The sequence below is a fragment of the Lemur catta genome, chromosome 19 (assembly GCF_020740605.2).
Source record: "Lemur catta isolate mLemCat1 chromosome 19, mLemCat1.pri, whole genome shotgun sequence".
Taxonomy (NCBI): Eukaryota; Metazoa; Chordata; class Mammalia; order Primates; family Lemuridae; genus Lemur; species Lemur catta.
Window position 1 is genome coordinate 817,552 of NC_059146.1, and position 26,439 is coordinate 843,990.

Here is a 26,439-nt window from a genome sequence, read left to right on the forward strand (position 1 = left end):
GGAAGCATCAGCGTTAGAAGCAGAACCGCGGGATTCAGGGAGCCCCGGGAGGGGGGAGCGAAGATGTCTCTGGGCCTTTATGTCAGGGAGCAGAGAGTTCATGGCTTGGAAATGGGGAGCGGGGATCATCCCGTGAGCTGGAGATGAGGCAAACGTCGCCTGGCCAGCCTCACTCGCCAGTCCCCGGAGCCAGCGGGCTTGCAGGGCAGGTGGCGCCGGCACGCGGGGAAAACTACACTTCCCGTCATGCCTCAGCGCGCCGCCCGGCGTCTCCCCAGTCACCGCCTCTTCCCACGGAAATGAAAGGAGCACTTCCGGGTTCGGCAGGAAGCTGGGGCCGGCGGCGTTCCTGAGGGCCTCCGGGCGAAGCTCCTCCTCCGTTCCGGTCTTTCTAGAAGCCGCGCTTTGATCTCGGCGGTGCGGAACAGGTACTTCCCGGCCGCGGCGGGCGCCCTCGGTCCCGCCGGCTGCACCGGGGCGAGCGGGGCCCTTGCCCGGTGCGGGCTCGGAGTTCCGTAGGGCGCGGCGGGCCCGCGACGGGGAAGCCGGCTCCCCGGGTCGTGGCCCCGGCGCTGACGTTCTGTCCCTTTTCTCTTCTCTCTTCGCGACTGAAGCGTCGCAGACGCTCGTGCGAGCCCCTCATGGCGGAGACGACCCCGAACGGCCCGCAGGGGGCGGGCGCCGTGGTGAGTGCCCGGCTCGGTCTGCGGGAGGACGCGGGAAGCTGCGCGGGCGGGTCGCGGGGCGGGCGGGGCTGGGGGAAGGGGTCGCCAGGGGTCCCAGGCTCGTTTCCGGGGCGACCCCAGGCTGGTCGGGAGCAGGGTGCCCTCACCCGGGTGCCGTGGAAGTTGGGCCTTTTCCCTCTTTCCCCGCCCCGGTCTCTGATTGTTCCGGGCCCCGAGCTGGAAGGTGCCACCCGCAGGTGCGCGGTGACAGCCCCGCGCGGGCGCTCGCGCTGGCGGAGAGCGTGTCCGCCCGCTGTATGCCGTCGTGGCGAAGTTAGGCAGAGCGGGGAGAGGGGTCTTTTTTCTAAACTTTGTTCTTCTTGATGGAGAGAAATGTCAACGCTCTCGTACATTTATTGTTATTAAGATGCTGACCTGGAGCTAACTAGTTATCAGTACCTGGGGCATTAGTGCCGTCTAGTTTTTAATCCATGAATACTTAAGTATTCTTCTGCATGACCACAATGCGGTTGCCACATTTGGGAAATATTACCTAATGTACATTCCATGTTCAAAGTCCCACGATTGTCCTTCAGATCTGCTTTCGCGTCCGGGATTCAATCAGAAAACACGCATTGAATTTACCAGTCGTTTCTCCCTAGTCTGTTTTCATCTAGAACAGTCCCCTACCCTCTCCCTCCCTTTTTTGTCTTTCAGGACACCGATAGCTTTCAAGAGTCTTTACTGGTTTTGCAGAATGCTCCTCAAATTGGAGTTGTCTAATTTTTTTTTTCCTCATGACTAGATTCAGGTTAAACATTTTTTCAGGAAGGTTACCTAAGTGATACTGTGTCCTTAGTGCCGTATACATACATATGTATGTAAAATACGCATTTTATGTTGACTTATCCCATCAGTGGGGAATTAAATTATTGTTTGGTTAAGGTGGTGTGCACCTGATTCTCCATTGTAAAGAAACCTTTTTGCCTTTTGTGATTGAAAAGTGTTCTTTGGCATGATACTTTGAGACTGTGACTATATTGTTCCCAACAATTTTTCACCCAATGAGCCAGTGATGTTTTTTGCCTGAACTGTGTATTAATATGGTGGTTGGGCAGTTCACTTTTAAAAATGTAAACCAGTACATTTTAGCTTTTTTTCTTGTGTAATATACATAAAACTGTATCAATGAAATGCATAGCTCGATGATGTCCTGCAAAATAAACACCCTAAACGAATAGATTTTAAAGAGAATATTCTAAAACTAAATTTTAAACTTTAGTGTACAGTTTGAATATTTGTAGAGAAACTGAGCACAGTAAGCTAGATTCATCCTTCCACTTGATTACTGCTAATCATTTAAATTAGAGGAGTCACAGTATAGTAGACCTGGATAGAATAAACCAGACGCATGTTTCATATTTCTGAAATTACCTGCATATGGTTAAAACGACATGGCAATAAAACATCCGTGAATTTTTAGATGTACTTGCATTTTTCCCCAAAATTTTTCAAAAAGTAATGAAGTTAAATTGCATAGAACAATGTTTTTGACTTCAGGTACACCCATTAGTGAGCTTTGAAGTCAGTTTAGTAGAAAACCAGCTATTTTCAAAAATTTAAATAGAAAATGTCGAAACCCATCACCCATAGTAAAGTGCTTATTGTTTGTGAAACTTTGCTGACCTTGTACACCCATGTGTGTTTGTATTGGATCTCAGTGTTAAAATTGTTTATGTAGATCCTAGTCAAAAAATGTAAAAGCCAGTTTAGAATTTGAGTATAAGACACAATTTAATGAAAAAACAGACTTTAAGTTCTTGCTTTAATGGTTATGGACACAGATGTTGGGGAAAAAGCAACAATGGGAAAGACAGAATGGGAAAAAAATGGAGAAGAAAATGGTATATGGAAGATTAATCTAGGGCCACCGAAACTAGAATAAGACTTGTGGGGGTACTTGGAGATGATAAAGAGAATCAGATAATTAGAGAGGCAGGTGACATTTAATACTTGACAGCCATAGTTGGAGCACTTACAGTATGCCAGGCCCTTGTGTATAAAGGCAAATCATTCAAGGCTAACGAATTCAATAGTTACTATTACCCTGGTTTTAGATTTCTCCTTCAAAAGGTTTATTTAATCCAAACTGGCTCTATGTGATGCCTTTTTACTCAGCTCCGAGACCTACCTATTTGGATTTGAGATTTTTTTTCTAAGAATAGTCATTATGATTCTCTTGAGAGCAATTAGTTCTTATTTAACGTTCTTTTAAAATAGATGAAGCCAGCATTATTAAGTGTTGAAGGGACACAGACAATTGTAGTTAAATTTTTGTTCAGATTTTTTTCCTAATTAAGTCTTTATTTTTTTAAATGTCAACTGGTATTTCTTTATTTCTGTTTAAGTGCTTCCTGTGCTTTCCACATCAAAACAAGGAGCTTGGACTTGTCATTAAGTATATGCATGAAACAGTTAATTGCCTTAGAGTTTTCACTTAATGATCTAAAAAACAAATGTTACAAGGTTGTTAAGCATTTTGAATAGGAATAAAACTACACTGTCATCATGTTTAAAACATAATTTGCAGGCTTAGTTTACTACAATATTTTTCTTTTTAAACCTAGCAATTCCTGATGACCAATAAACTGGACACAGCAATGTGGCTTTCTCGCTTGTTCACAGTTTACTGCTCTGCTTTGTTTGTTCTGCCTCTTCTTGGGTATGTATTATTTATATTGCTGCCTTTGCTATTCAGTTGTTCAGTCAGTTTGTATGGAATGCCTTCAAGGTGTAAGGCTTGTGAAACTGTAAAGGGCTTGGGGACAAATAAAATACAAGACCCAACCTTAAGACACTAATAATCTAATACTATTATCATCAGCTGGAGGAATATTTTGTATCTTGTGGTTTGTGAAATTAACATCACATTGAAAATCTGAGGAAAAAGCAGATGTGTGGGAATGAGATGAATTCATGTTTTTTGAATTTTTGAATTTTTTCAACTTGACAGGAAGAATCACTGCTTTACAAAATTCACTTGGGCATATACATGAAGTTATGCTTTTAAGAGGGTAGAATAAGTTCAAGTAATTTTTTTCTATTGACAATTAAATGATTTAGGTGTTGTGCAATTATGATGCAATTCACAAAGGAGGAAGAGATGTGGTAGTTGTTTATGTCTTACGATAGCCTGTCCTCTGGTAATTTGCAGGTTGCATGAAGCAGCGAGCTTTTACCAGCGTGCTCTGCTGGCCAATGCTTTGACCAGTGCTCTGAGGCTACACCAAAGGTTGCCACACTTCCAGTTAAGCAGAGCATTCCTGGCCCAGGCTTTATTAGAAGACAGCTGCCACTACCTGTTGTATTCACTCATCTTTGTCAATTCCTATCCTGTTACAAGTATCCTTTTCTACCTTTTTGGCAATGAGATTACCAACTATATAGGAGGTTGCCTCTGATTTTTTCAGCAATGAGGGCATTCCATGAAGCCTGGGTTTGTTTTTGGCACTTCCTTTAAATGTGTGAGAATTTCTGACTCTTAAATATGAAGTCTAAACTTCGAAGAGCTGATTTGGGAAATTTAAACTTTGTCTATCATTGTCTTTGCCTCTTGTAAGCTTCTCTATAAGAATAGATATTTTAAAATTCAAATTCAAAGCAAGGCTGTGCAGAACTCACTTTAATATGTGAAATTTTCTTTAATTTATATCGTCTTTGGAAAAGTGTCCAGATATCTTTTCTTTAAAAAATAGAGGTCCTCAATTCTTTGCTTTCTTAGCTCCCAGTGAGCTAGAAACAAACGGAAATTAACCAAGAAATAACTTACTTCAGCAGAGAATGGGATAATTAATGAATAAAAAGAAATTAATATTTGCTGTAGAGTAGAAGATAGGAAACGTATGGATAATCCCTGGAGTTAATGAGAAATAATTCATTTGGAATTTATATGTTTTCACATGTAAAAAGTGTGTTGTGGGAAGATAATGGGTATTATTCCAAAAAGGAGGGGAAGAATGAGAGAGGTCTACAGTTCAGTATATTTGGGAAACATTAGGTTAAACATTTTTAAATGGGATTCTTTACCTTTGAACCTTTGATATTCCGATGTGCATTGTGAAACTAAAAGAGTTCACAGTGTTTGGTAATTTTTTTTGTTGATTTTTTTTTTTCCTGTTGATTTTCCCTCTGGAAATTATTTTGTGCTTTGAGAAGTGCTGCTTTAACAGCTTTTGAGTATCTATGGTACAACTATACATAATGTAAAGCACAATAAAATAATTTCTCTAAGACTATTACCTATTTAGAGAATACCTATGTTGGTGAAGTATGAAGTTTTTCACTTGATTTTTTTAAGTCTTAAGGAAAAGAGAATAGGAGGAAACTGAAATTTCTTGAGCATCTATTTTGCCAATATATAGGAACTTGACATATTTAATCTTTGCAGCACTCTGAAAAAATTGTTCTGTTACATAATGATAAGGATACGGGGTAATAAGTAGTAATGCTGACAAGGTCTTTTTAACTTAAAAGCCCTAACTAATTTCCAACTAATGGATGAGGAACACTGAAGTATCGTTTAAAAATATTTGTATGTGGGTAACTTATCTATACAGTATGTGGAGATTCCGTTTAAATTCCTTACTTTGCCAAGGTAATATAAGTAGTTTGAAACGTAAGGATAAAGTCTTTCATGTTTCAGTGCATGGGTCTGTAATGTCCCATCATAATTTGTATTTGTTCATTTTTAGGTAAAACTCACTAAATGATTATTGTGCTGCAACTGTAAATGACAATCACATCTGTTCGGTATATCATTGGATTGACCAGCATTTGTTGGTCACATTTATTGAGGTGATTTGCAGTCGCCAGTATTAAGATTCTTGCCTTTCTGAGATATAATGGGAAGTTATGCAGAGATTTTTGGTTATGCCTTTTAGTAGCTTAAAATTTCTTTGGAGGGAGAAATAGAAATGACAGAAAGTGTGTTTTCCAGGTAATCAATGTAGAGTACATGGAATACATTAATGCTGAGCTCTGGGGCAGTCCTGTCACAGGTCAGGTGCTCAGCACTGTTGAGTGAGTCCTGAGACTCGTGACCAGCGAGAACCACCTCTCTGCCTTTTCTGTACAGTCAGGTATTTGCTAGCCCCTCTTTCATGGAAATGTTGAAGATTAAGGTTTTCATATTCCTTAAATCCTTACAGGGGAAAGTAGTGAGCAGGGAGAATAACAAACTAATAATTGGCAAGAAATGCTAATCTGATTCATAAGGTAGTTGGGTATTATGGTAATAAATCAAGGTGGCCCCAGAGTAATGTTACAAACTTGTGTTTTGATCCTTGTTCTTACAAAAGTGATCCATTGTCCTTGCTTTATCAATGATAGGTATGTAGGGATTATATTGTAGACTTTTAATCTCTTCTCTTTTCTAAATATGTAGTTTAAAAGTAACTTTGAAAGCTAAGATTATGAATTTTTTGTCAAGGATTTATGAACTATAGACTGTTAGAGATAAATGACTCATTAGAGATCTCTAGCTTCGATCTCTACTTAATCATTTGATAGAGGATGAAACTTGCTGGAGGAAAGTGAGGTTAGTTACATGCCAGGTGTGTAACCCAGGTATCTTGACTCCCAATTCAGGGTTCTGTTTTCACTACCTAACACTGCCTCTTAACTGAATCAGGCTTCAAGTCTGGATATGTGTCAAAGTTCAAGTTGAATTATTTAAGCAACGGCAGTTTCACAGTGACTTTAGGGGAGGGGGTTGTAGCTTTTATCAGTTTCAAAGGAGTCTGTGATTCATTAAAAAGTTGAAAACTGTTTATATGATCTCTACTCAGGAAGTTGGGATTTTTCTTAATTCTTGTGAATGGTGGGAAAGAATTGGTCAGGGTATTAATTTGGAGAACTATGTTATTAGAGAGTTAGAGTTCTTCTAACACTTGGGTGTAAGTCTTTGTCTTACTCATCAGTTGGAAACTAGGAGCCTTTGGGTCCTAAATGAATTGTGGTTATAATGAATTTGATACTCAGATTGTGTTAAGTCGGTTAACCACTTCCTGTCCTGTCAGCCCTTCAGTTACTACAGCAAAATATAACGCTTCATTTCGTAGAAACTGCTAATATTTTTAGGACAAGTATTTTTGCCATTTGTGATTGACTGACAGTCTGTATTATTTGGTGGAAATACTTGACAAGTTTTTTTTTTTTTTTTAATCCACCTGGCAGATATTGGGATAGAGAATGGGGCTTTAGAGCAATTTCCATTTTTCAAAAAGTTGAATGAAAATTGTATATTTTTTCATGGCATAAAGCCAAACAGTTGGACTCAAAAATAAAGATTCTCTGCTTGTGTCTGTAAGTAACCCAAGGAGACTTTCAGTTGACTATATACAAAGCCAAATATACATTGTCTTTTTTATTTTTATAAATTAACAGAATTGTAACAGCTTGACAGGTACAGTAACTCAGTAATGGGGTCTTGGTAGGAAGGAAGTAAACTCTTTAGTTGAGGAACATTTGGGAACTACTCTTCAAACCGTTACCTCAGACTTTCCTCAGCAGTTGAGATTGGTAAAATAGCTGTAAAAGATGACTTCTGTGTTTGAAGGCTGAGGGTGGCTAGGAAGGCCGTTGTGGGGTTAAAAGCCACATTTAAGCCTTTGAGGTGGCCTAGATTTCAATTTAATTTAGCAAATGTTTATGATGTTTTATTAACCAACAAATAAATGCAACTTTTTTCACTATTAATTTTTTCATCAAAAAAACAGTGAGTTTTAGAAAATGAAATAAATCACTTCTTTGCAGTTAGCAAAACTTGACTTGGTTTGAAGTGTGTCAGTAAAACAGAAGCCATTCCACCAAGTTTATTTTAGCAGAAGTCGTTTCAGATCTGCGTGTTGGCCATGGTACCTAGTATGTTTTGCAAAGTACTTGATGACTTTTAAATGTTTTCCTTAATTGTTTTCTTCAGTGAGTATTTTTCCAGTCTTGTTATTCTCTTTGCTTCACGCTGCCACGTATACGAAAAAGGTCCTTGATGTAAGTAAAACCATGCTATTTCTTTGATGCCTGGATTGTAGATCTTTGACATGAATTTGACTTATAAGACATTTTGGCGTTTGTCACAAAAAGTCTCTATTTCTTACAAACTTGTTAAAAATTTTTTAGTGTTTTGAAAGTTTTAAGTTTAGAAGTTTTTATTGTTGAAGTTTCACAAATGAGCATATTTTGTAGATAAAGGATTACACTTAAAATTATTCCCAAGTCCCTGGAACAATTTTTGAAGTTTGAAATAGATCTCTTTTTTTTTTTTTTATAATTCTTATTTCTTAAATTTCATGAGTTGTCAGAAATCTCTTGTTCTGTCAATGTGTAATTCTAACATACCAGATAATTAGAGTGTAATGAATCTCTTTTACACTAATGTTTAGAACTCCTGCTTTCCTGAAAAATTTTTTTTTTGCTAATTTGGAACATTAAACCCATCTTTAGTGTGCCAAGTAGATTTACTGCATATGCGCTGAAATTTGAATTAAAATATCCAGATTTCTGCCTTTTTCTTTTTCCGTGTAATTCTTTGGTCACAGCAATAATTAGACTCTAATTTCTACCATTAGTTAGCTTACTAGTCACAGGTGTTTTAACTTTATTTACTGATAGTCAGATTTTGTTGTGGTTGGAGAGAAATAACCACGTTTTTGGTGAAATAATCTAATCTCTCTTAAGAAAAATAAAATACCTAAGAATAAAAAGTATTTTAGTACTAAAGTTATTTTTTTGTTAAGTCTTTAAGTACACAAAACAAAGGAGGAAATACACTGACATTTTGTCCTTAAATAGTTTGTAAAGTTTTATACCATCATTTCCAAATAATTGGCTTTTGGTTGTATTGCCTCTTGGGTATTCTGTTTATCTAAAGAAAGAAAATAATTGAGTAATGAAAAATGTTTGTTTTCTTTTGTTTTAGGCAAAGGGTTCAAATAGTTTACCTCTGCTGAGATCTGTCTTGGACAAATTAAGTGCTAATCAACAAAATATTCTGAAATTCATTGCTTGTAATGAAATATTCTTGATGCCTGCTACAGTTTTTATGCTTTTTAGGTAAGAAAAAATACATTTGTTTTGGAAGGCTGACGACTAAGTAAACAAAGATATGAATTCAAGTTTTATTCTGCTTACGTCTGTTGAAGTAGGTATTAGCATGTAGAGCTAGATGGATCTCAACAGTCTCCTTATCTAACCATTTTCATTTTGTAATAGAGAAACTAAAACATAGTAAACCTAGGAATTTGTCTTATTTATCATTCCTTGTGATTTATTGTTTGACATTTTGAAATCGCTACCTTTGAAAGAATCTTAGGAACTCTAGTCTATTCGGCCATTGTTAAGATGATTTTTCTTATACTAGGGAAAAAAATTATGGTCTTGTGTTAATAGTTGCCCGCCATTGCCTCCTTATTTTGTTTGTATCTTAGTTATAACACACGAATAAAGAAAACCTTCCTTTTAAAAATTAAAACATTAAAATAGCATTGACATCTGCATGATGTTCTTGCATTTAAATTTTAAAATAATCTACATTGTTACCTGGGTGATTGCTTTTTCAATTTTTAGTTTTACAAGTAACAGGACATTACAAAGAAAAACTAAAATATCACTTGACTATAAATCCCACTTGCAGTTCTGTCCTCTCCCTCCCAAAGGCCAGGAGTTCGATATGTGTGCAAGTGTGTGGTCCTTTAAAAATACTTACACAGATCTGTAGAACATGCGTATTATGTCATGGGTGTGGGGTTCTGTTTATTTGTTTAGTTTTTATTTTACTTCAAAGGTGTTGCTTTTTTCCAGTATGTTTCAGTACAGTATGTTTTCATGACCTGTTTGTGTTGGCACACACAGTTCTGGTTTCTTTCATTTACCGGCTGTGTAGTGTTCCATCACATGACTGTGCTACGTTTTATTACCTGTTCCCCTGGTGATGAACATGGTTTTCCATATTTTTACTTTTCCAAATATTGATGGAGTAAACATCTTTTTACATGCTCATACCTAATGTGCCAGGGTTTTCTTTAACGTTAGATACCAGAACTGATTTTGCTGAGCATAAATTAGGTGCATTTTGTGTTTAATAGACCATGCCAAATTGTCCTTTAAAATGTATTACCTGTTTCCCATAAACTTGCTCATTTGTGGCAAACTATTATTAATTGTACAGTTGTATTTTATAATTTTTAGTGTGCATTGCTTTGGTTTGCTAGTAAGGTTTTCATATGCCTGACAGTTACTCCTTTAGCAGTCTCTTTCCAAACTAAGGACAGAGTTTTACAGATTTTCCTATAAATCCATCTGTTCCATTCTTTTAAGTAATGCTTCCCTCTGAGAACACCAGGATTGTCACATGTTGCTTAAGTTGTGGGGGTCCCGAACTAGAAAATGTAATCTCAATAGAGTTCTAGAATGACAGAATGGAAAGACTTCTTACTGGGTATTATAGACCTGGATTTTAGTTGATTTGACTATTCATTTAGCCTTCTGAGACTTTTTTCCCTCATTTAAAAACTAGTGTCAGTTGAAATAGGTAAATGCCTAAAATCCTTCCACCTGCAGCATTCCATGAATGCTGAATACAGGATTTGATGTAGCTGTATTTGTAAATTATTTAGCTCTGAAACACTCACCCTAAACTTTAATGAAAGTCTTCTATCACCCGGAAGCTGAAGGCACGTAAAAGGGTAATGTAATCTGGGACAAGGGGACAAGATCTAAATTCTAGTATTTTCCCCATAATTTATAGGTCTGGTCTCCTCTCTCTTTTGTGATCCTGATACAAACTTTTATCACTAAAAGGAACTTTTGGCACCCTTAGTTTTTGATTCATTTTTCTGTTTCTTGGGTCACTTAATCCTGCTCTGGGGTCATACCAGGTTCTATGATTTGTTTCATGAAACTGGATGAAAGTTAAAATGGTAGAGACCAAAACTCTTTTTTCACATGGGTATACTTGATGTCTACATTCTGAAACCTTCAGGTTCTGTTTAATAAGCGATGTAGTTTATTATGCTCCTCTTAAGTCAGCTTAAGATAGTTTTGATGAAATTCTGAGATGCCATGCAAACTCAGACAAAAACTTCATTTTGGTCCATTAATTCAATTGTGCTTCTTAAACATTTTATTTAAACACTTATTATGTACAAACTTATCTTGGTTTTTAAGATTATGGTAAAGGAGATGAGAATTTATCAGAAGTATTTCAATAGAGAATTATTATTTTTTTCAAATTTATATTAGCTTATAAAGTTGTATTTAATTCCTAATGGGAAAAGCTATTAATGCTTTAAATATGTAACTTGAATATAACCCAAACAATAAAATTAAAAACAATTTTAAATCATTACTATTCTTTATATGCTACCCTTGAAAGGGACGATCATTATAGCTTCATTTGTAACTATAGACTGGAGCGATCCCAAATATTTAGTAGGGAGCTTTGTTACGTGATGGTAGAAGCATAGATGAAATACTTGAAGCTGTAAAAAGGATGATGTAATTTATGTGTTGTGATACGGACGATCTCCAAGATACAATTGAAGTTGGTTGTTTCCCATTTATGTTTTGGGGTAGTATACGCATGCCTAAGGACATAGGTTTCTGTCTCCGTTTCTTGGGAATGATGATACCACCTTCCTCCTAGAGTTGCCAGATTCACTGAGTTATAAAGTGAGCACTGTTTAGTGTTAGTCGTTATATACACTTGTGTACATAAATTTCTGGAAGGGTATTATAGAGATTGTGCTATAACTTTGAAGAAGATGCTAACTTAGATGATGGGAAACTGGTTTTCTAAGTGAATATTTTCTGTTTATATTTTGTGTATTGTGTATATTTGTACTTTAAAAAGTTAAAATCTGTCAAGTTATTTTTTGGGGGAAATGGATATGGCATTTAGTTTAGTGATAAGTTTGTAATCATGTAAATTATTTTTGTTGAGAAAGTAATATCACACAATTTAGAAGAAAAGGCTAAAAAATTAACTTAAAAAACCACAGTTAGCATCTTAATATATTTCCTCCAAAATTAATTCTAAAATATGGTTGTAATAATATGTATAGTTTTATATTCTGCTTTTTTAAAAAGTTACTATGTGGTTTTCATAACCAAGAATTTAAGTAGTTGCGTATGGAGTCCATTGGATAGACATAGTAGGAGTGGCCGAGTCATCCTGCCCTGCGGGTTATTTCAGTGAATGTCTTAATCCAGATAGTTTTTCTCAGGGAAGAATTCTAGACTTGGAATTTCATCGACATATAAATATAAACTCACACAACTTTTGGGATATTATAATTGTACTTTTAACCAAGAGCACTAATTAACATAGGCTACGCAGATTTTCTAGTGAACTAGTATAATTTTATTCAGATTTGTTTCTTTGTTCATATAAAATAAACCACTTTTTATTTGAATATCTTAACAAAGCTTTAAAACTTGATTTCATTAATTGTGGCAATTATAGAATTATTAATGTGATATTTTCTGATTTATTGAGTATTGTAAAATTTTAAAAGTATCCTTTTGTAGTTCATAAGCGTGACGATTGGTCTTCACCCTCATGTTTGAGATGCGCCTCCCTCAAACCTTGTTTGACCTCGGCACATTGCCAGTTTGATGTGAAAAAGGATGAAAATTCATAAGTAGCACATACATCAGTACGTTTATAAAAATTAAACAATGATATTTTACTCTTTACCAATCATATACTTTCTTTTATTTGCCTTCAAAGAATAACTTGGATTTAGCTATGCTATGACTGTGATCGTGTGATGAATGAAGGTACACATAATTCTCCAGCTGAATTGCCTTTAAGTTTTGAGAGTGTGTATATGAATTGATAATATATCTTTAGCACTCTCGTATTTGTTTATTTCAGTGGGCAAGGAAGTTTGCTCCAGCCTTTTATATACTATAGATTCCTTACTCTTCGATATTCCTCAAGAAGAAATCCATATTGTCGGTAAGTGATTAGTTTAAATCTGTTTTATTTGTTGAGAATATTGTAAAGGTATAGTGTTTATAATTCTTAAGAGTTATTTAGCTAATATGTTAGAATTTAGAAGCAAGCAGTGTTTTTGTAAATTTAAATTCTAGGCCTTAGAGCTGACTGGGGTCAATGAGGAAGTGTTTGTATTTCTTTTCAGAAACTAAGACTGGAGTTAGCTTGACCACCTCTAAAGCACTGCTAAAGCTTTGGGAATTTAAAACTATGTATGACATAAGTTCCACTCTCAAGGAACTTTCTTAGTTGAAGAAATAAAAACATTTGTCAAATGATAAAATAAGCAGTAGTTTAGGATACAGATTCACAAGCCAATATATGATGAATTACCATGTTGGCTTTATTGTGTTAATACTGTAGTCCACAAAAGGGAGAGGTCACTGGGCCAGAAGATAGATGAGCTAGGGAGGTTTCACAAAATAGGTTAAATGCGTTCTGGAAGGAGTAAAGCCTTTGAATAGACAGTAAAAATAGGGAAAAGCATTTTAGGTAGGGAGACAGTAGGAGCAGGAGTTGAGTGACACTGAGTAGACCTGTTTGACTCTCATGGAGATTCTGACCGGTGAGTTGCTGGAGCTAAGATTAGAAAGGCATGCCGCAGCCATATCATACACTTTTTGAGTTTTAGGGTAAGAAGTTTGGAATTTATTTTTTAGATACATGGCAATGATGGTTTTGATATGATCAGAATATTCTTCTGATAGCTTGTGCAGAATAGTTTGGAGCAGAAAAATGGGGAAGCAGAGAAATAGCTTAGGAAATTACTGTAGTTTTCAGATATGGAGGCTTAAATTAATACATTAAAATACACTAACTTATGCATTCTGATCTCAAAAGCTAGAGTAAAACTAAAATGATTAGCTGTTTTTAATAGTGTTCTAAATGTTACTCAGATACTAATGTTGACATAGTTTTTGTTTTCAAGTTTAATAGAATTCAGCCAGAAATCCAATGAGTGTATTAACACGATTTCTACATTTTCACAAGTACTGTAAGAAGAATTGAATTTGAATGCTGGCCCTCATTAAGTAGATTTATGACTTTAGGCAAGTTACTTAAACTTGAATTTCTTCATTGGTGGAGGAGATAATCTCCTAGGGGTAAAATGAAGTAGCGTTTTAAAAATACTTAGACTCTGTGACATTCTCAGTAGTTTATTTTCCTTATTCTATGATCTGATTCTCCTTTCAGGATGTTTTTATGCTCTTTTAGACAATGTCTTTTTGTAATACTTCCTGAAATATAACAAGTCCCTAGTAGCAAATTAACATTCATTTTTGCTTGATTCCATGACATTTTGCCTGTTTTCTTTCTGGTCCCTGTATCATTTCAGACATTATCTTCTCTGCCCTGAAATCCATTTTTTTCATCAGCAAATGCATTTTTCTGTGCTTCTGTACTTCCTTCTCCACTTCCATTTTCTCCACATATCTCTAAATATCAGTTTATCTAGAAATTTAGTTTTCATTGGACTGGGAAAGGAAGGATAGCAGTGAATGAAGATAACACAAAAATGTGCTACTCAACATTTTCAAAGGTCTCTCATAAGCACACGTTTTAATCAAAACAGTGAGAAGGAAATGGAAAATATTTGAGCTTATAAATATTGATAAACAGGCTGTAACACTACATTTTCTATACTACACTTCTTTTGTTTAAAGGTTTTAAGGCCATCTATATCCACAGTTTGTGCCATTATTACTTATCATGATATTTACCCTCAAGTTGATGGTATCATCCTTAGTAGATGTCTAGTGTGGATTGTTCATAGCTGTGTTGTCCAGTGCAGCACACTGGCCACATCTGATCATTTAAACTAGTTAAAATTCATAAAATTTAAAACTCAGTTCTTGAGTCACATTAACTACAGTTGAAGTGCTCAAAAGCCATGTGTTGCTGTATTGTATAGCACAGATGAACAACATTTTTATCATCGCTGAAAGTTCTGTTATCAACCTTGCGTTAAGGAAGTCTGTGACTTGGTCTATGCCAATGACAAATGGGGCAATAACAGAAATCACCGTTTGCCTTTAGACGAGCACTTGACCTCATTAGGCCTCCTTCCTTCTAAAGGATGAGCCCGAGTTCTAGCACACGAGGGCCTGAAAGTGCTCGGCAGCCAGCAGTGTTGGCTGTGACTTGAGCTCAGGAAGTACAGAGAGGTGACAATGATCTGTGCCCAGAAAGGCGAATTGTAGAAAGGACTAGATCATGCCACGGTTTGCGTTTTACTTTGAGATAGGGAGAGCCTTTGAAGGTCGAAACACGGAGGAGTTGGGAACCCCCATAATGAAATATTCCAGAAGATGGATTGCAGACTTACTAAGAGGAGAAAAAGATAAATCAATTCAGAGGTCATTAGAGTAATCCAGAGCCTGAACTAATCCAGTGATTAAGGAAAAAGGGAACAAATCTGAAATATATTTAGGAGTTAGGATTCTAGGGCTTGGGGTAGGAGAATAATATAAAGACCTCCAAGTTTCTGGCCTGGAACCTAAAAGAGTTGTGAGTAATGGTGCTGTCACAAAGATAGGAGATACAGGAAGAGCAAGTTTCTGGATAAATGTCCATCTTTCCAAATTTTATTCCTGTCTTTGTGTGAAAGCAGATTCTTGTTGTAAAAAGTAGATTTCTTTTTTCTAACCATAAAAATAAAACAGGGTACAGAAAGATAGAGCGGGAGCTACACCTTTATGCAGGCTGAGTCAGCACATGAGGTGCAAATGGTGAACAGCTAAAATTCTCCTCGATTCCTGCAATCACTTAAAATTACAGTACAGTATACATGATTTTGTCTGTGCTAGTCTGCATAATGCATATGTGATGTGTACAATATGTAATAAAGAGTACCTTGTAGGCAGCAGGTACCTTTTAGGCAAAGGCAAAGTACATACACTGTTTTGGGCACAAACATGCATCATAACTCAATGATAGGGGCCATGGCAGGGAGTGGCAGGAAATGAGGTAGAAAATTAAATTGAGACCAGATTGTGGAGGGTATTGGATGTTAGGTTGAGGAGTTCGGCTTCAGTCTGAAGACAAAAAAAAGAGAGTCATTTTAATTAGTAGAATGATCTGAGAAGTAACATTTATTGAGCATCTTCTATGTTGTCTCATTTAAACTTGACTGCAACTGAGGCCGGGTGCAGTGCCTCACGCCTGTAATCCCAGCACTTTGGGAGGCCAAGGTGGGAGGATTGCTTGAGGCCAGGAGTTCAAGACCAGCTTGAGCAACTTACTGAGACACCAACTCTACAAAAAAATTATAAAAATTATCTGGGCATGGTGGTATGCAGCTGTCTTAGTTACTTGGAAGGCTGAGGCAGGAGGATCACTTGACCGCAGGAGTTGGAGGCTGTAGTGAGCTATGATTGCAGCATTGCCCTCCAGCCTGGGCAACAGAGTGAGCTTCTGTCTCTAAAACAATAATAATAGTAAACTTCACCACAACTCTATGAAGTACATGTTCTTATTTTACAGATGAGGAAATCTCTGAGAGTCAGTATGTATACTTAAAGAAATAGTGGGATTGCCCAAATTATGTACTTTCTCCTGTTCTCTTTTTAAAAACTAGTTGAATTTGCCTAAGTTAAATGTGATGTGATTCTTCTGTAAAGAAAAATAAAATAGGTAATCCATAAACTCAGTCCTCAGAGATAGCCATTTATTAAATGCCTTTGTTAAATGAAAGTTTTGACCCAAAGAGAGACAAAGGTGTTGAGTTTGAGAATTTCATTGTGTGTATTTTGTGTGTTCTGTACAATGCATTCTATTTATTTCTTTTACTTCTTCAAATTCTTTAATGGCTATGGTCAATTCCTTCATCAGCATTTGCTTAGTATTACAGGCATACCTCAGAGATACTGTGAATTCGTTTCCAAACCACCATAATAAAGTGAATATCACAATAAAGCAAGTCACATGGATTTTTTGGTTTCCCAGTGCATATAAAAGTTATATTTACACTATACCATAGGCTATTAAGTGTGTAATAGCATTATGTCAGAAAATGGCAGTATTATGGCTGGTTTGATCTTTTATCCAGTCCACTAAAACTTTCTCCATATCAGCAGTAAGGCTGTTCTGATTTCTTACTCGTGTGTTCATTGGAGTAGCATTTTAAATTTCCTTTAAGAACTTTTCCTTTGCATTCAAACCAGGCAAACTGGCACAAGAGGCCTGGCTTTTGGCCTGTCTTGGCTTTAGACACACATTTTTCACTAAACTTCATCATTTCTAGCTTTTGACCTAAAATGAGAGATGTGTGACTCTTCCTTTCACATGAACACTTAGAGGCCATTGTACGGTTATTAATTCACATTATTTCAATATTGTTGTGTCTCGGGGAATAGGGAGGCCTGAGGAGCAGCGGGAGATGGGGAGCAGCCTATGGGAGCAGTGAACACCTGTACCGTTTGTTCCTTGAGTTCCGCCTCCATGGCGCAGCTTGGGATGTCCTAAGATAGTTACAGTAGCAACATCTGAGATCACTGATCACCATGACAGATACAGTAATAATGAAAACGTTTGGAGTATGGTGAGAATTATCAAAATGTGACACAGAGACATGAAATGAGCACGTGCTGTTAGAGAAACGGTGCTTGTGGTCTTGCTGTACTCGGGGTGGCCATAAACCTTCAATCTGTTAAAAAAAAAAAAAAATGCAGTAGCCGTGGAGTGCAGTAAAGCGAAGTGCAGTGAAACAGAGTGTGCCTATGGTTGCTTTTTCCTTATGTTTCTGAAAGAAAACTCTTATCTTGCAGGACGTTGTTTAATGAACTGAGGATTGTTGTTGAACACATAATAATGAAGCCCGCTTGCCCACTGATCGTGCGAAGACTTTGTCTCCAGAGCATTGCCTTTATAAGCAGATTGGCACCAACAGTTGCGTAGTCGAACATCCAGTTAAGCTATAGATATAATATAAGCATTATTAGCAGCTGGTACTTCTGCGAGGGCTTGTAAATTCCAGGTGTTCTACTGACCTCAATCCGATTTACAGAATTTACATAAATGCATCTCAATGGAAAAATAATCATTTTCCTGGCATGTTAAATCAAGCTTAAAAAGTTACGAGTAAATTTTTCTATGCTGTGTTGCTAATGGTTAAGGAAATTTGTATCTAGTGATAAATGTACCACATTTTTTTTAAGATGCTGTTGTTGCCTATATCATGAAATACATTCATTTCTCTTGTAAAAATAGCTCTAAAATTTGTTTCAACCGAGTTAGTAACCTGAATTTATATTTGGCATGAGTTTGTTATGGTAATATTAACATATGAGAATTCACTAAATTTTGAGACAGTATTCTTCCTTCTAGTAATTTTGGTTAATGATTTAAACAGAAGCACTTCCCACTGTATCTCACTTCAGATTGTTACTGAATTGATTTTGTGCTGCTTTGTTAGGACAGGTTTATTTTGGATGTACCATTATAAAAGGAATTCTACATGTATCATTTGCTGTGACCTAAAATTTTATTTCTATAAGTACTTCTGTGGCTTTGAGTATTTTTCAAAAGGCTCAACTTGTAAGCCTTTATCCAGTTGGACAAATACATTTGGGGTTATCTAACCATTTTATATCAGAAAACAGTAACACAGCTTTCCTTTCATAGATCCATTGAGTAACATTTCTGAAATAGGAAATCCTTCCTTGACAAATGTGGACACGTAAATTATTAGTAGTATTATAGTTTGTAGCATTACCCAGTTCAGATTCTTGACGGCCAATTTTCTCGGTTTCCTAGGCTTGAATTTTTGTAGACAATTGCGGCAGTTCAGATGCCGTTTGAAAGGAACATAAATGAATATTGAGCATCTGACTATATTTGTGTCTGTTCTGAAATAATAATGAAGAGTATCCTGTAGATTACATATTTATCCATGAAATCTGATTTAAAAGTTTAATTGGAAAGTTTTATAGGTAAGGAAATTGACTGGGAATGGGACTGGGGCAGGAGCTGTGGGGAATAGTGTGCATTTCAGTCTTGTAATGCATAGGTAAATTTCGGGGAATTGGATGTATTATGCAACTGTGATTTGGGTTGTATAATGTGTTAAATCGCATTCATTGAGCTCCCATCAACTGTTATGAAATTCATTCTGATCCTCATTACTGTTGCATGATTGGAAATGTTTAAAAATTGCACAATTTTAGTATAGAGTAATGCAATGGTTTTGTAACCAGTTTTCTTCTGTCTGCATGTAATTTGGATTTCTCAAATGCATTGATTAGTAACTTAACAGTAACATCAGTTTTCTTTTTTGTTCAACTTCCTAATCTATAGAAAGATGATCTTCTTAGGATAGATTACAAGAAAAGTTCTACTTGATACCTTAACTAGAACCAACTATTTTTGTATTTTTGTAATATTTATCCACTAAGTTGGAGAAGCAGCCTCAATATGTAGTTGATTTTGTGTGTGTGTGGCTGATCTCATTATCTCTATATCTGTAATCTGATGGTTTTAAAAACTAAACTTTCTAGAGCAATAAAGTGACTATAATGTTAAGTAAATGTACTACTGATTTCTAATTATGTTTTTAAGAATTGAGTCTTGAATTATATCAGAAAATTTTGGCAGCTGAAGGCTTATTTGTTTTGAAGTTATTAGAGTGTTTTTCCTCCAATTTTTTTTTATCTTTTACAGAAGAGTTTCAAAAATGTACAGTTTTTTATAGCCTTTATTCAGCTTCCTCTTAAGTTAACATCTTACACAACTATGGAATATTTATGCAAAGTAAAAAATTAAGCCTACAATAATAATAACTAAAGTACAAAGTTTATTTGAATTTTACCAGTTTTTCCATTTTTTATTTTCTTTTTGTGTGCTCTGTTTTTACCATGATTGTCTTTTACTTTTAAAGATCTACGTAAGTGTGTTTCTGGTTTGAGGTTTTCCTCTTTTTTTTTTGAAAATTACTGTTAGTCAAAAAAATTTCCCTAAGGAAAATAATTCGTGTTGGTTTTAACAAAAAGAATTTTAACATTAAAATTACTACACTGTAAAGCATTCTGCTTTAAATCAAGGCTTTTTGTCACACAGCAGGATTATATTTCTGATATGCTCATGTTTGACCGAATGAAAGTATAGATTTGTTTCTTAAAGGAAGGTTTAATATATAAATAAAATACTCTTAAACTCATGAAAAAGTAAATTTTACAATTTGGGCATTTTTAGATGTTTAGTTTGCATGAACTTGTTACAGATTCTGCAGTGTGAATATTTGCAACCAGCTGATTTGGCATCTGAAATTATAGTGTTACACGTACACTTATCAAATCAACATTCAGGAACCATAATAACAGTGCATAGAATGAATGTCGCAGGAGAAGGTAGCTCTCAGTGCACAGCTGAACTTGGTTTTATTTACAGGTTTAAAAGAAGTTGATTTAACATCCAGAATACTTAATTTTTCAGGAAGTGGTATAGTGCCGTTGTTCTTGTGGTACTTTTAAATATTAAACCATCTTGAACAAGTAGAAGCCTCATACAAAACCTATTTTACTCTATCAAGGATTCTATATTCCTTTTGTATACCTGATTCCTTATTAATTTAAACTCTATTTAACAGCAGTCTAAGGAGAACTTTCTTAAATACAGTTTGTATTTAAATTTTCTTAGAATAAAATGCACCGAGGTAGATGCTCCTGGAAGAAAGCAAGAAAGAAGGCTAACTTAAAAAAAAAAAAAAAATTTGGATATTTAAGAATATCCCTTACAGAGGGAAGCTAATATTAAAACTAGAAGTTATGAAAGATTAATGGGTTCTGTTATATAACTAAGAACTGCAAGGCTATCAATATACTTCTTCCTAAAGATTAAGAAAGAAATTCAGATTGTTTGTAAATTTAGGACCTGAATATTATTTATTCTGGAAAGGAAAATGAGTATATATGTATTATAATAAGTAGAACTGGGAGGTGTTTAAGGTTTTAGATCAGAATGAATAAAATTAATTTTGAGGGATTGAGGTACAAGGACCCTTAACTCACTAAGGAATTTACTTTGATTAATATAGTTATTCTATTAATAACACCTCTACCCCACCCCTAAATCTCCTTAGGATCTGCCAGCCTCAAAGCTGCCACCCAAATTAGACTAATTTTGATACTTAGTCAGAAATGAAAGCCTCAAGGGAGAAGGGAGCCCCAGACAGCTGTGTTTAGTCGGTAGGTGGCCCCCTTTCCTCAGGCAGCCCCGTTTCCACGCCGTGTTGGAAGGTTAAATGCCACCGAAAGTGCTGTGTCAGCCATGAAACCAAGGATCTGAATTTCATGACCCTTTTACATGTGTGATCATTCAATATTGAACAAATATTTAGTAAGTATTTTCCATGAGTACACTTTTTAACTACTGAGATGTTCCCAGGAAGTACTCTGTCGATACATGCTATCTAGGAAAACAGGAAAATAGGCCACATTGGGAGTGGCATCATTCAGATCGTGGTCCCTCCTGGTTTTTCTTTTCAACTGAGTGAGTGCCTAAGTCACCCAAGCACACCCATTACAATTGTTCTTTCTCCTTCGTTTTCAGATGGACAGAAAAATGATACTTAAAATTTTTTCATCATTTTGTAGATAATACTATATAAAGCCAGTTTAACCTCTTTTAAAATTTAGACTCTTCACAGTAATATAAAAGCATATTGAAATTTTGGAATATTGTATCAGGAATGGTACCTAGATTTGAAAATCAAGTTTGAGTTCCAGAGACGACTCGTTTCTCTTGAGACCTCACTGGAGTTCTCTAGGATTAGGAGAATTCCACAGAGCCTTCCTGAACAGTGTAGTTGAGCAGGTGGTATACCAAAGGCAGACCTGTATAAATCCAGGAGTTACTTCCAGAGATTGTTTTAATGAGCAGTCTTCTTACATTTAGGCTTGAAAGCTTTTGGGTCTGGTACTGAGGATAAGAAAGGAGCTGCCAGAAGTTCAAGAGTTTTCCTGGTCGTGATTATCTAGGAAACATTTAGGTTCTAAAGTGGTATTCAGGTGAGTTCTTTAGAGGGAACATACTCCTGTGTGTAAGATCAACTGTATAGTCTTCCTCTTCTTGTACGTATAGGAAATCTGGCCTGCACTGAGTTTGAGTTAATGTGACAAGAAATACAGTATTTTTAAAATTTAAAGCAGATTCCTTTCTTAGAAAACAATAGGAAAAAATTATAGGTGGATATCTTTGCAGGAATCTAACAATTAACTCATTCCAAGACAAAGAAGGGCCTAAGAATCATTTCATTTTTTCCTGCATTAGCCTTCTGAAGCTACTTTTTTGATAGGCTCAGCACTTTGAAACTGACCGTTTTTTCTTGTTCATGACAGTTTAATTCCAAACTTTTATTATTTTCCTTTGTAACTTTAAGATAGAACAATTCCTTTTGATATTAATTTTTGCCTACATACCTGTTTGTAAGTTGAGACCAAATGGGCAGAGTCTTTGACAGTTATCATTTATGATGTGTCTATATTGGGACAAATGTGCAAGGATTGCAGAGATTAGGAACAGTCATAAGAACTGCTTGATTTATAAATGCATTACTTCTGGTGCTTTATATAATGGGATATATTGAACAAAAAATTTGTATATATAGTATGTCAGCATTTCTTAGTAACTTTTCTTGAATCAATTTTTAATATCTAATATTGTCCAGGTTAGGGAGTTAAATTCTTCAGGCCAATACTATACAGAATGTATACATTTATAAAATAAATTGAAAAATTCATCATTCCCCTGTATTCAAGACCAAAGCACATAAATGTTAATGTCGGGCTCAGAGGGGAAAATATAGTTCTCCTGCATATTTGAGAAAATGTGAAGTCCTTTCAAGAAAATCTAATAAACATAATAATCATAGCCTGCTGACACTAAGGAAAAAGGACCTCATTCGCTCTTTCTTCCATGCAGCGATTTACTGGTCCCTCCTGATTTCCAAATTGGATCACTGTAGTAAATTATCCACGCTGGTACCTGTGAAAGTAACCCTGGGATCCATATTTGTTCTGTGTTCTGCTTAAATCAGCACGAATGATAAATTAAATGGTGTGAAATTGGGAGTATCAAGGGCTTGCTTTGGTGATTGAGCAAATAGTGTCTCTACTTGTAATTTGTTGTGACCCTCTTTCACTGCATGTGCTGTGTATGTCTAATGTTTATTTCAATACAAATTAAATTGTTTCTTCATCTGTATTGTTATATCTGAGATTTTATTGACGTCAAAATCAAATTGTGGAATAAAAATCTCTCTGGATTTAAGCGGATTTTAAAATGTTACCTTGCAAAAGAACATTTACAGTTAGAATTCAGCTTTCCTTTGAGCTTAACTGCCCTGTTATTAGAATAAGGTGAATTTGGATACACGGCTACTGTCTTTAGCCTCTCACAAATAATGGAAACACTGTGATTTTTGAGGTCTAATGTGAAACTGGGAAAAATGTGGTCTAAGGTGTGAACTGGAAAAAAAGAAAAGAATTACATTGGATGTCTCAGCTGTTTGCTTGCCTCTGTACTCTTTTATGTAGTGAAATTTATAGCCTAGTGGATGAGTTATTTATAACCATAAAATGATTCACAATATACAGTATATCCAAAATCATCCGTCAACACAGGATAACATAGAGGAATATATTTCCCTTCTGGGTGTTCAGAATTGGCACGTGTTTTCTGTGGCAATTTAACAACTGGTGCTAGGCAATACGCTGTATTAGCAAGTTAAATAAATCCTTGTCCACTTGGAGCTGATAATCTAAGAGGTGTTATGGAAATCACTTGTTTAAAAGCAGTTCTGGTAGGTGAATAAATATTGAATTAATTAGTAAATGAGTTGACCACATAAGGGGAAAAGTGGTAACCCCATTAAAAAGGGTGTTAGGAAAATTGATTTCCTAAAGATTTAACGGTGTAGGGGCTGGTCTTAGGGACATAAACATTGATTGATAATGCTCCACCCTTTAGCATGTAGAAATATTTGGAGCTGTTTGTAAAATTAGTTCTGAGCTTTGGGAAGGGAAAAATATTTCATTCCTTGAGGCCGGGTGAATGGAGACTTCTCAAGGAAGTGGTGCATTGAGAATTTTGAATTATCAGTCTAAGCAGGTGATCTGTCTTTTTAAAAATTTATTTATCTTACTGTGGTAAATTTTGAACATACATGAAAATAGAACAGTGTAATGAACGCTGGTGTTATCACCCAGCCCTCACAGTCTTTGCCTGAGGCCCACCGTGCCCTGTCCTCACCCCCACTCACTGTCCCCTTTCCTGGTTTATGTATCTCATGTTACATCACCAGTAAAATGTTCATTATGTATCTCTAGAAGATAAGGATCCTTTTTAAGATCATTATAAAAAATTAGCAATAATTAGCATAGGTCTTTCAGGGTGGGTGACTAGAAATGACTAGGAGTAATGCCCTGATATGAAAAGGCTTATAGGATTTCATAACAATAAATATATTATGAAGGGGGGGAATCCTAGTGTTTTCTCGTAAAGGGAAGACCTCTCTCACTATATTGCTGCCCTCAAAGGAAGACACCGATCAAAACCTCCATCTTCCTGGGGAAGTGATAAAGAGAGATTTTGCCTCTCCACTCTTTCCTCTCCCTCCTAAAAACAGATGGTGTATTTAACTATTTTTCCTTAAAAACATGCAGATGTATGATTTTGATTGGCAGTCTCACCAGAAACAGAATAGGGGCAGTTCAGTTCTGCAAACAGAGAGAGTCCTGTTAACCAAAGAAGGGGGATTAATAATTTGGGGCTATGCCACTAAATTAAGGTAGATTTAATATTAGGACCATTGTCTTAATTACCTTTGAGATAAATATTACCATTAATGGATATCAAATAGATTGTACGATTTAGGTGAATTTAATCACAATTTAAAATTTAAATCCTCTTAGAAAATACTCAGTAATTTGTGGTATTTTTCTTTAAATCCTTCAAATTTGGAGCTTTACAATCATTATTAACTAGCGATGGACTAGTAGTAGACCATTTTATTTAAGTAACAAACCAAAGACTCAAGTCAACATGCAGTCATCCAGAATAAAATGGGTTATTTCTTTACCTTTTTCTGTCATTAACTCAGACTATCAGATGCTCAGGTTTCTCTAGTCTGAAATAATGGTTCTTGATACTATGAATTATCAGGTTCATTTAGGCAGTTCAGTTTAGTAATATTCTAAGCATATAGTTCATCTTTTGAAGTGTTTAAAAATTACTTTGTTTTAAACCACTTCATCTAGAAACCTAATCTCCTTTTGGGCCATTGTACTATTGGGCTTATTCTGAATTACTGTTTTCTATATGAACTTTATTTCCTTTCCCTGAGGACAGCCCTCAATTTCAAAGTAAAATCAGAAGAAACATTTCTTACAAAAATAGTAGAACAGTTTTAAGGAAAATATTTTAATTTGGGCTCCTTTATATTTTTAGTTATGTTTTTAATTATATGAGTATATTGCTAGGAATAAAATATTTTTTCAAAGTAAACATCTGTCCTAATAACCTACCAGAGGGGGTTTGTTTCTGTTTTTTGTCTTTTAATGTTGTGGCAAAGTCAAAGGATCTGTAAGGAGACTTGTTACAGCTCTATCCGGGTATTTATGTTCACTAGCTCTAAAATGGTTTTGTGGCCACTATATTTAACCAAATATTAATATATATTTATATAGTGTTAATATGCTTTCAGTAACATCAGTATGTTTTAAGTCTTTGAAATTAAAATGCTCAAATAACCTTGAAGCAGGTTTATAAAATTATTCTTTGAGTGTTTTCTCTATACTGGTAATTATCAGATTCTCAAATGTTAAAACAGTAGAATCTTATTTTAATTATAAGCAAACTGCCCCCTAGTGGCAAGTTTTCTGAAAAATACAATAATTCCAGTGGCCCTCATTTTGCATGTAATACAAAATCTTCGGGGGAGGAAATGAGCTGACCGTTGATTTTATTTCTAGTTGGTTTTTACACTAAACCATCTAATCAAGGTCTAAAAGGGATTATTTTTCATGATTTTAACCAAGTCAGTGAGAATTTCGGACTGATAATTGGGAAGGAAATCATTAGAGTAGAATCGTCATTCAGATCATGTTCACTGAGTGAAATGGACATTTTATATTCTAAGTGACTGTCTCAGAAAATAGCAGCCCATGGATGTTCTTTGGGATACCATCATAATTTGAGTATTCAGGTGATTATTGTTTTTTAAAAATGTGTAGAATAAATAATTCGGCACTTAGGAGACGCCTCCATACATTTGTTGTTTGTCCAGCTTCAGAAGGGTGGTCTTAGGTACTCCTACATACGTCTTGGATAAGAGCAGGTATTCTTCTCTTGTAAATGCCTTTTTGGCTATCAATAATGGTTCTCTTGTAAGTGGATCTCCTAACTCATCCCAAGGAAAAAAAAAAGTGTACCCTGTACACCAAATACTCTTATTTCTTTTGCCTTGAAACAATACATTACGACAGACCTCAGTAGAACTAAACACTGGTTATTCATTTTAGTTTCATTTCTATATATTATAATTTTAAATTGAGAGACTGTCTAGCCCATCCCCTGAATTTTTACTTTTTAGTTTCACCATTAAATAGAACATACAAAAAGCCTTTTTGAAGAGTACAAAACAAGTTTGGGTTATCACTAACCACTTAATAAATCTGATTATATACATCATGGTGCAAAGACAGGTGCAATCTTTTGAGGAATTTT

The 26,439-nt window shown here is 35.7% G+C and overlaps 1 protein-coding gene and 1 non-coding gene across 2 annotated transcripts; both read left to right on the plus strand.

Annotated features, from left to right (window-relative positions):
- Window positions 1-225: 225 nt before the first annotated feature.
- On the plus strand, window positions 226-22,981 carry TMEM33 (transmembrane protein 33). The gene is made up of 8 exons (XM_045531731.1): window positions 226-428; window positions 615-686; window positions 3,293-3,387; window positions 3,880-4,067; window positions 7,645-7,712; window positions 8,641-8,774; window positions 12,598-12,681; window positions 17,487-22,981. Exons 2-8 carry the CDS (start codon window positions 642-644, stop codon window positions 17,614-17,616), a joined length of 744 nt encoding a protein of 247 aa, XP_045387687.1. The 5' UTR covers window positions 226-428; window positions 615-641; the 3' UTR covers window positions 17,617-22,981.
- On the plus strand, window positions 12,237-12,338 carry LOC123624915. The gene has a single exon (XR_006730276.1). It is a non-coding gene; the product is annotated as a small nucleolar RNA U13 (small nucleolar RNA).
- Window positions 22,982-26,439: the final 3,458 nt, after the last annotated feature.

What these genes read in the sequence shown, in the direction of transcription:
- TMEM33 (XM_045531731.1), top strand. Translation starts at nt 642, where the DNA reads ATGGCGGAGACGACCCCGAACGGCCCGCAGGGGGCGGGCGCCGTG. An exon ending in CAATTCCTATCCTGTTACAA is followed by an intron (nt 4,068 to 7,644) that starts GTATCCTTTTCT and finishes TGTTTTCTTCAG; the next exon opens with TGAGTATTTTTCCAGTCTTG. An exon ending in ACAGTTTTTATGCTTTTTAG is followed by an intron (nt 8,775 to 12,597) that starts GTAAGAAAAAAT and finishes TGTTTATTTCAG; the next exon opens with TGGGCAAGGAAGTTTGCTCC.